The 12,817-nt window shown below is 47.6% G+C and overlaps 1 protein-coding gene and 1 long non-coding RNA gene across 2 annotated transcripts in view; one reads left to right on the top strand and one right to left on the bottom strand.

Annotated features, from left to right (window-relative positions):
* LOC141585001 (uncharacterized) overlaps nucleotides 1-12,817 on the bottom strand; it is a 180,145-nt gene that overhangs the window by 129,766 nt on the left and 37,562 nt on the right. Inside the window, exon 2 of the long non-coding RNA XR_012518281.1 lies at nucleotides 11,976-12,147. This is a non-coding gene — a long non-coding RNA (uncharacterized LOC141585001). The remainder of the gene's footprint in view (nucleotides 1-11,975; nucleotides 12,148-12,817) is intronic.
* On the top strand, nucleotides 7,452-11,243 carry LACRT (lacritin). The gene is made up of 5 exons (XM_003939280.2): nucleotides 7,452-7,563; nucleotides 8,801-8,854; nucleotides 9,667-9,807; nucleotides 10,211-10,312; nucleotides 11,101-11,243. Exons 1-5 carry the CDS (start codon nucleotides 7,506-7,508, stop codon nucleotides 11,160-11,162), a joined length of 417 nt encoding a protein of 138 aa, XP_003939329.2. The 5' UTR covers nucleotides 7,452-7,505; the 3' UTR covers nucleotides 11,163-11,243.

Here is a 12,817-nt window from a genome sequence, read left to right as displayed (position 1 = left end):
CAGGAGTACATTTAAAGAGGGTCAAGAGCCAAGAGGCTGCATGAGGGGCTTCCAGGCTGGATGGGAGGAGGCAGCACTTGGTGAGAGGGTTGAGAGTGTGGGCCACTGGCCTAAGGGAACTGCCACTCTTTGAGGGGCTCCACACAACGGCAGGGCTGTGGTGAAGCTAACCACCATCTATCTGGTGACCATCACAGCCTGCTTCCGTGGAGGCCTCCAGAGAAGCAGAAGAATGGAGACCAAGCCAAGAAGAGATCAGGATTTCTCCCTCATTGACTGTGACCAGTGACCTTAGAAGATCTCTGTCTGCCTCGTCCCACCTCCCCGGAGATCCAGAACCAGACCTCACCCCTTTTCATGTCTCTCCAGTGAAGCATATACTGGGGAAGGGAAAGGAGGTAAGATTTTAAGCTGGATGGACTCTCAACAACCACAAGGAACTAGAACACATGGAATCCTCTCAACATGTCATGAATAAATGGAAAGGGAGATTTAACAACACATACAAGATGCCCCTCACTTTAGGATGGTGTTACATCCTGATAAGCCCATTGTAAGTTGAAAATGTAAGTTAAAAGTACATTTAATGTACCTAAGCTACTGAACATCATAGCCTAGTCTTGGCTATCTTACATGTGCTCAAAACAGTTACATTCACCTAAAATTGGGCAAAATCATCTAACACAAACACTATTTATATAATAAAACCCTATTTTATTTTCTAGTGTTGAATAGCTCATGTTATTTATTGAACGCCATAATGACAGTAGAAAACAGAATGCTTTTATGGGTACTAGAAGTATGGATTCTACTGAATGTGTATGGTTTTCTCACCAACATAAAGTCAAAAAATTGTAAGTAAGGGACTATCTGTATTTGGGAGCATTGTTTGAGGAAAAACACACTCCACCAAGTCCTGCCTATTCAAGAAACGATTATTTCTAAAAATAAACCCACAAGCATCAGGATTTGTCATACCAGTGATCAAGAGGCCGGGCACAGTGGGTCACGCCTGTAATCCCAGCACTGTGGGAGGCTGAGGCAGGTGGATTGCCTGAGCTCAGGAGTTTGAGATCAGCCTGGCCAACATGATAAAACCCCGTCTCTACTAAAAATTCCAAAAAAAAAATTAGTTGGGTGTGGTGCCACATGCCTGTAATCCCAGCTGCTCAGGAGGCTGAGGCAGGAGAATTGCTTGAACCTGGGAGGCAGAGGTTGCAGTGAGTGGAGATTGCTCCATTGCACTCCAGCCTGGGTAACAGAGCAAGACTCTGTTTCAAAAAAAAAAAAAAAAAGGATAGCCATTTCTAAAGGAGTCTTCTGTTATGTAAATTAAAATTTCAAATCTAATTCTCAAGATGTTAAGGAAAAAGCAAAGAGAGAAACGGAAACAAAGGCAGAGCATGATAAAGCAAGCGAGATTAAATGTTGACATTTGGGAGCTCGAGTCCCCAGTGGATCTAGAAAGAGGATGTAAAAATTCTTTGTACAACTTTTACAAATCCTCTGTAAGTCTAAAGTTATTTCAAAACAAAAAGTAGGTAATAAATATGTTAATTAGCTTGATTTAGCCGTTCCACAGTGCACACATATTTCAAAACATCACATTGTACGTGATAAATATATACAATTTTCATTAGTCAACTTTTAATTAATTTTAAAATAATAAAAATTTTACACAAAATGTTTAGAAATAGTAAGAAAATCCATTTTCACAAGAAAATCCAGATTTCCAATTTTCCTTGAAGAATTAGAATGTCTGGCAGCCATCAGCTCAAGGCAGGAGCAGCTGGCCACTTGACAAAGGGCAGGCACATGCCAGTTGGCTCCAGCTCTACCACTTCCTCCTGATTTCCTCCACCTCAAAGGGCAGGACAATTACTACTTATCATCGCCCCTGTGCTGCTGTTTGCCTTGTACCTGGACTGCCTCGCTCATTAACGGTACCTGCTTGACTCCTGCAGGCATTGAAATTTGCAATCCCTAGCCCTGGCCTTTAACTCCAAGTCACTTTCTAGATATTGCCAGATGAGGTAGCTAGACCCCATGTGAGTCATGAGAATCCTTCTTGCTTAGACCACAGGCAGAGAGCCCGCTCATGTCTGCTTTGTGGACCGTTCCACAGCTTCCTGAAGCTTACCCCTTCACCTGTGAAACGAAGACAGAAAAGAAATTCTTCACCTTAAGGCCTGGAAAAAGCTTTCTGAAGCTGCATATAACATGTCTTCTCTTTCTCTGGGCCCAGTTGGTGTCCATCAAACCTTCCAAAATCAAAATGCTGAAGGGTACTGTCCTAGTTAATTTTACATGTCAACTTGGCTGGACCACAATGCCCAGATACGTGGTCAAACATTATTCTGATGTTTTTGTGAAGGTGTTCTTGGAAGAGATTAACGTTTAAATTGGTAGACCTTGAGTAAGGCAGATTGCCCTTCATAACTGTAGGTGGGCCTCATCCAATCTGTTGAGGCCTGAATAGAACAAAAGATTGACCTCCCCTGAGCAAGAAAACCTTCTGCCAGCAGGTGGCCTTCAGACTTGAACCACAGCATCAGCTATTTCCTGGGTCTTCAGCCTGACCTCCTTCAGACCTGAACTACAGATTTTGGACTTGCCTGCCTCCATAATCACATGAACTAATTTTTTTAAATAAATCACCCCCTTCTCTCTCTCTTTCTCTCTGTGTCACAATCTCTCTTTCTCTCTCTCTCTGTCTCAATCTCTATATATGTGTGTGTGTGTGTGTGCCTGTGTGTCTATGAATATTGATACTATATATTTTATATTTATATACTAATATTTATATATTAGTATTTATACTAAATATATAAATACACATAGATACAAATATGCACACATCCAATTGGTACTATCTCCCTGGAGAACCCTAACGAATACAGGTGCTGATTAGTTAAAACTAGAGAAACTTAATGTTACAGAGGCTTCATATTTATTTTAAAATGGAATTTAATATTTCAGCTAGGAGTTGTGGTTGCCAGCACGGACTCTGAAGCTAGGAAGCCCATGTTGAAATCCAACTCTGCCACTCACTAGCTGTGTCATCATGGGCCAGCGTCTTCAACTGCCTTTGCCTTAGTCTGCTTATCTAGAAAGTAAGAGTATTCATAGTACTTCATCTCATTGAGTTGTTAGGCGGATTAAATGAGATTAAAATGTATAAAGCTCTGAGAATAGTGCTTGGCACATGCTACATGCTGTATGTATGTTAAAGAATCAGAATTCGCATTTTTAAAAATTTCCCTCTATTGCTTTACACCGCCCCGATGGCCAAGATGGAAGATCAAGGGCATGAGAGGAGTGTGGCAGAGCTTGTGCAGGCCGCAGGGCTTGGCAGAGAAGACCAGCCATGTTGAGCATGGCAGCCAGAGTGGTCCTCTGAGATTGACGTGTGCCTGTGTCTTCAATGCAGGAGCTGTCTACCCGAAACAGTCTATGTCACTTCCTCCCTTTGGAGTCTCTGCTTCCCCCACCAGCCCCTAGAACAGGGCTTAACACACAAGGAGGGAAATGAGGAAAAGATATTCATCATGGATCAGACAGGAAGTGGTGTTATCAGTGGAGAAGTGCTGGCAGAAAGCAGCACACTCAGGAGGGCTTTTTAAAAAGACTCCTTAAAGAAAAATATATCTATTATCTACAGAGATTCAAGTAAGGACTAGCAACAGCAGGAAGCCTGAAGCAGCAGGGTGGCTGGGGGTGGGTGGGGGAAATAATGTCACCTGACACCAAGAGATGGCGCTCTGGAACAGGAACCAGACAGAAGCTGCAGTCAGAGAGAAACACAGCTATTGCCACACCATGCTGCACTGAGTATCTGTGGCTGCAAAAATTATTCAAACATTTGGTGGCTTCACACATTATATCTTATCCACAGTTGCTGTGGGTCAGCCGTCCAGGTACAGATGCACCCTCAGACTCAGAGTCTCTGCTGAGCCTACAGTCAAGGTATCATCAAGATTGCTGTCACCTCAAAACTCAGATGAGGAAGGATCCACGTCCAAGCTCCACCACATGGTAGCTGGCAAGGTTCAGTTCCTCACAGATAATTAACTGAGGGCCTTGGTTCCTCACTGGCTACAGGCTGAAGGCTGCTCTCGGTTTCTTGCCATGTAGGCCTCTCCACAGGACAGCCACCGACCACGGCCACTCGCTTCATCAGAGCAATCTGAGAAGATCCAGAGACATAGTGTGTGTAAACAAGACTAAAGCTGGCCGGGTGCAGTGGCTCACGCCTATAATCCCAGCACTTTGAAAGGCCAAGGCAGGCAGATCACAAGGTCATGAGTTCGAAACCAGCCTGGCCAACATAGTGAAACCCCATCTCTACTAGAGGTAAAAAATCAAAAACAAAAACAAAAAACAACTAGCCAGACATGGTGGTGGGTGCCTGTAGTTCCAGCTACTCGGGAGGCTGAGACAGGAAAATGGCTTAAACCTGGGAGGTAGAAGTTGTGGTGAGCCGAGATTGCGCCGCACAGTCTCAGAAGTGACTACCTCATCACTTCACCATCTTCTGTTTGTTAGGAGTGAATCTCAAGACCCAGCCCAGTTAGGCAGAGGAAGTTACAGCAGGGCACCAATGCCAAGACATGGGCATCACCGGGAGCTATCTCTGAAGTCATCCTACCACACATACCAAAGCAAGGAAGGGAGCAGGAGGAACAAACGCCTTGACCTCTCCCTCTTCCCATCCTCCCATCTCCCCCCGTGTCTCCTGTTGGCCAAACTCAACTCGAAGTTAGAGGGCGTGGGAGCCCAAGAGATACAGTCCCTAGGCATCCTTCCAGACCAGTGCAGAGACGAAAGAGAATAGACCTGAGGCACAGGGGAGAGAGGTACAAGGAGCAGCACATGAGACAAGACACAGATCAGCGAGCTGACAGTCATCACGGAGGTCAGATACGCTAGAAGACAAGACATCGCACAGAGCTGCCCCTCACCCGTATCCACGAGGTCCATCAAGACACTGCACAGAGCAGCCCCTCGCCCATATCCATGAGGTCTGTCTCTTTAATCTATGCATCCAGTTCTTTCCCAGGCTCTATAATTTGGGGTAACATTCCTCCTGGGCCCTGTCATAGAGTATTAAAATTTTCTTTTCTTTTTTTTTTTTTTTTGAGACAGTCTCACACTGTCTCCCAGGCTGGAGTGCAGTGACGTGATACTGGCTCACTGCAACCGCCACCTCCCAGGTTCAACCTATTCTCCTGCCTCGGCCTCCCGAGTAGCTGGGATTCCAGGTGTCTGCCACCATGCCCAGCTAATTTTTTTGTATTTTTAGTAGGGACAGGGTTTCACCATGTTGGCCAGGTTGGTCTCAAACTCCTGACCTCATTATTTGCCCACCTCGGCCCCTCAAAGTACAGGCATTACAGGCATGAGCCACTCCACCCGGCCAACAAATGTTCCTACTTTTCACCTCATCCCTATTTACGTAACACTTGCCTCTTTAATTACTCAGGCCAGGAGGAAGATGTGGGAGAGGAAAGGGCTACGCAGTGACATTTGGAAAGACCCTGCTCCGTGACAGTTCTCGTGTTGACACCAAAGTTCTTATTTCCTCCTAGAAAAGCCTTGTGCAAATAGCGTAATTTGCTCCTGTTGACTTTTTTAATGTGCTCATGGCGCCTGTTTGGGATCTAGATTTGTTTGGGACCTGCAGGACTTCTCCTTCCGCCGTGTACCCACACGCGCACACATGTACGTGCACAGACCCAGGGCACTGGTGCCATCAAAACTTTCTCTCGCTCCTCAGCCTTCCCATTCCAGGTAAGGCCACCGTTTTCGAGGCTCCCAGGCCCAGACCCTCAGGCAGGTAGTAATTGCTAAGGCTTTAATGTCCTACCCCATTAATTTTATCTTCCTTTATCTCCTAAAAAGATTAATGCTCGGGCTGGGCGCGGTGGCTCAAGCCTGTAATCCCAGCACTTTGGGAGGCCGAGGCGGGTGGATCACGAGGTCGAGAGATCGAGACCATCCTGGTCAACATGGTGAAACCCCGTCTCTACTAAAAATACAAAAAAATTAGCTGGGCATGGTGGCGCGTGCCTGTAATCCCAGCTACTCAGGAGGCTGAGGCAGGAGAATTGCCTGAACCCAGGAGGCGGAGGTTGCGGTGAGCCGAGATCGCGCCATTGCACTCCAGCCTGGGTAACAAGAGTGAAACTCTGTCTCAAAAAAAAAAAAAAAGATTAATGCTCTAAACCCTGGCACTCAAAACACTCTTATGTCAAAAACTCCCCAACGCCCCCTTCTCACACTTGTCTTCAGAGTCGCCATGAGGCAGAGACGCCTCTGGAGTCAGCCCGTGTGGGGCTGGGCGAGTGCCAACACCAAGCAAGGGAGAGTCACAAACTGGCATCCAGGTCCTCGTTCTCCGCCCTTCAGCCCCCAGCTGGCTCCTGCGTCTCCTCTGCCCATTCTATTAATATCTAGCATTTAGCACCAGCCTGGACAAAAACCTACCTGGAAAGATGGTACGAGAACCCCACACAACTTCACAGAACTTTGCTGTCTAAAAAAATTCTTTGCCGTGTATTATCTCACTTAATCTCCACCACTACACTGTACATAGGAGCCACAGCTCCTAGACAACAAATAAAAAATCCTAACACTTTTCGCAGCCTAACGTTTTCATATGACAAAGTCAGAAGTCAAAGCCCAGACCTCCCGAGTCCCAGATCAGGAGAGCAAGAAACCCCAAGTCAAAGAGAAGCTTCTTCAGAATAATCTGTTTTTCTGGATTATTCACACCATGGGTCAGCTCCCTACTTGGAGTGAGAACCAAGCTCCAATTTCAGTGAACCACCGTCACGATTTAAGGAGGAGATTCTGTCAGCAATATGGGGTCCCAATGGTTACGCCTGAAGACAGAGATCGATAGGCCTATGTGGGGCTGGAGGAGTTCTTTTTAGGGGCTGGATAATGTCAAGAACAGGGAACAACTCCACAGAAGGTACATATGCCTTCAAACTCAAGCAGCCAGGAACTCAGGCCTCAAGTGAGCCCCTTTCCCAGGGAAAACCTTCAAACCCTGCACTGAGCCCTGTGTAGGCTGGGACAGAAGGTGGACAATGTCATCTCCTGGGACCTCAACCGCCTCCTGGAGAGATGACTACCAGAACCCTCAACAGACACATCCCAGAATCTCCCCAAGGGAGATATGCTTTACCTACCATCCCCAAGATCCCAGGGGTGTGAACCCAGAGGGCAGGTGCGGTGGGGAGAGAAGGAAAGAGAAAGGAAGGGATGGCTGGGAGTTACTAGAGAAAGGCTCCTTCCTATCCAGGACCTGCCTGCTAGCCCTTGTTGACTTAGCAGGTGACAGATCGGGGAAGAAGAGGAGGAGGATGCGGAAGTCACACCCCTCCAAGCTTGGTTCTTATTGGCCCTTGACCTCCTTAAAAGGGCCCAGCAGTTTCAGCATCCTTATTCCCTGGACCCTCTGTGGCTTCTATGGTTATAGTCACTCCTCATCCCAAAGAATGAAATTCACCACTCTCCTATTCTTGGCAGCTCTGGCTGGGACCCTGGTCTATGCTGGTGAGTATGGCCTTTCCTCTGCACCACCCCACAGGGATGCCCTCACACCTGCCTTCACCCCTCTGCTCCTCTCTCCGTGCTATTCTGTCTTCCCTACCTCTTGCAAGTGACTCCTCTCCCAGTTCTCCACGCGTAGCCTCTGCACCCCACTGGCCAGGGAACTTGGAACTCTCTGGCCCCTGCCTGCTCTCCCAGCTCATCTTCTCACACACCGTCATTTACCCACTAAGCCCCAGCTACACTGGCTTCTTGCATTTCCTCTGGGCCACTGCATATAGTTGAGCAGGGTGTCCCATGCACAAGGGTGCCCAGGCACGGGGTGGTAGAAGCTAAAATCTGGTCCACACTCCACTTGCCAAGCAGTGAGCCTGGCCTCTGGCTGTGTCTCTTAGAGGGAGGGGATGCCTTTTTTAATCACACAGAAGCACCATTTGGGCCATGACGATCCTGCAGTTCCATGAACATCAGGACCTTCCTTCTTGCTCTCTCCTCATCTGGAATGCTTTCTCTCTCCCTGGGTCTTCCCCCAACCAACTCTAATGTCACCTGGCCAATGATTTTTCATCTAGAAAATCTCAATTTAGATATAATTCCCCAAAAAGGCCTTCCAGGCACATGCGGAACGAATCAGATCCCATGTGCCCTTCTCACACCAGGCTGCACGTTCCCTTCCGGCGCCGTCACACCAGTCATTAAATAATGACATAAAAGAACAGATGTAAGCTCTGTCAGGGCAAGGGTCTTGTCTGCCCTCTTCAGCACTGCACCTCCATCTCTTAGCACAGAGCTTTGCATAAATTTTGTATTGAAAGAATAAAGCGAATAAGAGCTGGGGTCTCAACCCCAGAAATCACTCAAAATGTGCCTCCATGGCCCCCACACACTGTCCTCCTCCACCAGAGGAGCTTGAGCCCCTCTGACCATGGCCAGCTCCCTGACAGACATCTCAGGGAAGCCTCCCAAGCCAGGGGTAAGTCAGGAGGAAGGCAGTGTTCCAAGAGACATTACACTGCTCAGAGGAGAACCTGTTCCAAAAGCTGCAAGAGTTAAACATCAGACAGAGTGCCCCGGTAGACCCACTGATATGGTGGAAGGGCATGTCCAACCACAAGGGAAATTGACTCCCTTTTATCCATGAGAATTCCCGAGAGCTAAGCTTTGGGAATGCGAGGGGAGGGTGGCTTGGGCGAGTCCAGATCGGTCCTTGCTCTCATCCGGCATGTTTCCTCCACTGCAGAAGATGCCTCCTCTGATTCGACAGACGTTGATCCTGCCCAGGAAGCTGGGACCTGTAAGTGCTCCTCTCCCACGTTCGCCGGCCTTCCTTGGGAGGGTTTAGCAGTTAGGGATGTGAGTGGAGGCTGGAGAAGAAGCCAGTGGGAGGAGATCTGGATTTCGTGCTTGGTGATAACGGGGAGGGGCAGGTAACGTTATAAACAAGGTAGCACGGTTTGGAATGGCACAAGGCTAAGGACAAAAGAGGATGATCCAGACAGCAAGGCCAAGAGGGAGCATGGGGGAAAGGTTGTTGTGAAGAAAAGGGAGAGAAACAGGAGGCTAAATGGTAAGGGCAATGTCTCACATGGCATTCATACCTTCACCTGCAAACACCTCCCATTACTCCCAATTCCTTAGCAGGGTCCCCATTATCTGGCCTCTAACCTCATTTTCCAACCCCATTTTCCATGACTTTCTTTTATGTCCCACCGACATCAGCCAAATTGAACTTGCTTCCACTCCCTACTCCTATCCCACACATGCCTCTGCCTGAGCTCTTACTCACTCACTGCCTGTCCCCAGGGAAGCCCCTTTGGAACATCCTCTCCCGCTAACGTCCTGCCTTCAAGATCCAGCTTCCCTATGAAGTGCTCCCAGATTCTCAACATCCCCTAGCCCAAATCCTTCCCCAACCCTGCCCACTGCCTTCCAAGAGACACACAGCGTGCAGAAATCCTGTCTCCTTTAAGAGGGCAGGGTTTAAGCCATATCATTTCTGTATCCTGGCACCCAGCACATATTAGGTACCCTGGGGCCCTGCTACTCACTCCAAAAGAAACAAACACTTTGACTTTGCTAAAAATCAGTCAATTTGTGCATTCATAGCGAAGCCTGATGGGGAGACCCCAGAGCCATCACAATCTGCTTCACCCCAAGAGACAACCACAGCAGCCCAGGAGACAACTTCGGCAGCAGTTCAGGGGACAGCCAAGGTCACCTCAAACAGCCAGGGACTAAACCGCCTAAGTAAGTCTCTGTCTCTATGCCATATCAACAACCTAGAGAAGTCTCTGGCGGCAAGCCCATATTAGACCTCCACACACAGAGATAAGCCTGGTAAGAAGCGGATAGACTCAAACACCTGAACACAAAGGCACAAATGGGACTGCACACTGCGCCCACACACAAGGCTTCTGCAACAGTAGATGTTGCGGCCTGCACTATACATGGTTTCTGTCCCGGCTCACACACCTTCCTATGAGAGAAGTGCTGAGGCCGTCAGCAAAACTTCTGCACTTTAGGACTTTGTATAGGGATGATGTCCTGCTGCGGGGGGTGGAGTGGGGGCGGGTGGCAGGTGGGGTGGTACAGAGTTCTCTTTAAATGAGGTGACTTTTCTGCTAATGTGATTGTTCTGCTCCAAAATTAGAATCCTTGGTGGAGAAAAGTCTCTTACTAACAGAACAAGCCTTTCAAAGAGCAGGAAAAGGAGTGCATGGAGGCGTGGAAAGTGGAAAACAATTCTTTGAAGGTGAGTGCATCCCAAGGCAAGGCTTTGTGGGAATGAGAATTCTCACCACCCACCATCCAGGGGTGGGAGATGGGAGAGAACTTGCCTCCATTTCCACCCTCCCATATGAGACTTGGAATTGCCACAGCCCCTGCCATTGAAGACCCCCTCACTTCGTGATTTCATATGTTTCCAATTTCTCATGCAGATACAAATTGCCCGCTGGGTGTGGTGGTTCACACCTGTAATCCCAGCACTTTGGGAGGCCAAGGCAGGTGGATTGCTTGAGCCCAGGAGTTCAAGGCCATCTGGGCAACATGACAATACTCCATCTCTACAAAAAAAATACAAAAATTAGGCCTGATGGCATATGCCTGTAGTGCCAGCTACTTGGGAGGCTAAGACGGGAGGATCACCTGATCCCGGGAGGCAGAGGTTGCAGTGAGCCAAGATCATGCCACTGCACTCCATCCTGGGCGACAGAGTGAGACCCTGTCGCAAAAAGAAAAAGAACAAATTCAATGTGCCGTGTTGTCTGATACTGATTCCCTTGGGGTCTAACCCCCAGCCTTCCCACAGTGAAGCCTGCTTGTTTCTAGTCTTCTTGCTCCCTGCCCCTGCCGAGGTGGGGAAAAGGGTAGGTCCCTCAGTCTCTGGTCAATCTAATCTCTATCCCTCCAACTTCTGTGTAAGCCTCTCCAGGGTCTCAGTAAGTTTGGAATGCAGAAGATGGAGTTGAGGAGAAATGGAAGCGGTGGAGCTGGAGCCTGGGGTCCTAAAAGCCTCATTTATTTCATCTTTCTTTCCAGGTGGAAGTGAAGCTGCACAAAAATTGCTGAAGAGATTTGGTCTAACAAAACTGTGGAACTGAGAAGCCGAAAAGAATGAGATCACTGGACTTAAAGCTTTAAATACCCTTGTAGCCCAGAGCTATTAAAATGAATGCATCCAACTTGCTGTGTGCCTGTGCTCTGTGGGATGGGCCCTTGAGGAAGGGCAGGGAGAAGAACCCTCCCTAGACCAACACAAGGCACAGGATGTTCTGGCCCAGGTCCTTGGCCAGTCACAGCCTGCCTAGAAGGCGGAGCCTCTAACAAGCCCTTTTATTCACATTGAGCCACATCCACATGTGCTCAGCCTCCTTTGATTCCAAATGTCACTCCAATTCTTGTCCACCGCTTATTCTTCAAACATTACTCCTAGTGACATTTGAGCATTTCCAAAAATTAAATCAACTTCCAAAGAACCAAGATTTATCACCTTAAAAATAAAGCCTGAGCCATTAATACGAAAGCCGCCTTCTGGTGCCTTTATTAGAAACTCATCTCTCCTGCCTTCTATTCGTACATTTACATTGGGCCACAGTGCCTGGAAATGGCTAATTAGGTCAGACAATAAAGGAATGAGCCACTACAGTGATAACTGGCACTTGACTAAGAAGACCAATAAAGTTATTCTTGTGATGTGATGCATAGAAACCACTTATGACAACTGTGTTTTAGATGTGTGAATTATCTTCCCCAAAGGACTAAAGTCTCTCAAAGGGGTCTCAGTCCCCTCTTCCTCCACTTGCATCCTTTGTTTCTCTCCACCACAGCACACAGATGAACGAGGGAACATCACTCATGACTTTGAGGGGCAAAAAAAACTGGTTAATTTATAAGAAGCAAAATGTATTTCTTACAGTTCTACAGCTGGGAAGTCCAAAGTCAAGAGAGCACATCTGGCAAGAGCTTTCTTGCTGGCGGGGAATCTCTGCAGGGTCCCAGGCTGGAACAGGGAATTGCATAGTGAGGTGGCTGTCCGTGCTAGCTCAGGTCTCTCTTCCTCTTCTTAGAAAGCCTCCAGTCTCACTCCTGTGACAAACCATTAATCCATTAACCCACTAATTCATTAATCTATGAATGAATTAATTGATTCATAAGAGCAAAGATTTCATGACCCAATCATTTTTTTCTTCTTTTTTTTTGAGACAGAATCTTGCTCTGTCACCCAGGCTGGAGTGCAATGGCTCAATCTCGGTTCACTGTAACCTCTGCCTCCCAGGTTCAAGCAATTCTCCTGCCTCAGGCTCCCAAGTAGCTGGGATTACAGGCACCTGTCACCACACCTGGCTAATTTTTTGTATTTTTAGTAGAGATGGGATTTCACCATGTTGGCCAGGCTGGTCTTGAACTCCTGAGCTCAGGCAATCCACCCCCATCAGCCTCCCAGAGTGCTGGGATTACAGGTGTAACCCAGTCACCCAGCATAACCCAGTCACTTCTTAATAGCCCTGCCTTTCAATATTGTTACTTTAGCGATTAAGTTTCAACATAAGTTTTGGAGGCGACAAACACTCAAACTATAGCATTCTACTCCTGGCCCACTGACACTCATGTCCTGCTTAAATATAAACATATTCATTCCAACTCAATAGCCCTAAACTCTTAGCTCATTCCAGCACCAACTCAAAAGTCCAGAGTCCAGAGTCTCATGTGTGAGCCTGTGAAACACAAACAAGTTACCTACTTCTAAGATACAATT

The sequence above is a fragment of the Saimiri boliviensis genome, chromosome 7, assembly GCF_048565385.1.
Source record: "Saimiri boliviensis isolate mSaiBol1 chromosome 7, mSaiBol1.pri, whole genome shotgun sequence".
In the NCBI taxonomy this organism is placed as follows: domain Eukaryota; kingdom Metazoa; phylum Chordata; class Mammalia; order Primates; family Cebidae; genus Saimiri; species Saimiri boliviensis.
This window is presented reverse-complemented; position numbering and strand designations above follow the sequence as displayed.

Bases quoted from the DNA above. Each gene is read 5' to 3' on its own strand.
- LACRT (XM_003939280.2), top strand. From the start codon at position 7,506: ATGAAATTCACCACTCTCCTATTCTTGGCAGCTCTGGCTGGGACCCTG. The intron at 9,808-10,210 runs GTAAGTCTCTGT...CTCCAAAATTAG, and splicing joins CCAGGGACTAAACCGCCTAA to AATCCTTGGTGGAGAAAAGT. The intron at 10,313-11,100 runs GTGAGTGCATCC...CTTTCTTTCCAG, and splicing joins TGGAAAACAATTCTTTGAAG to GTGGAAGTGAAGCTGCACAA.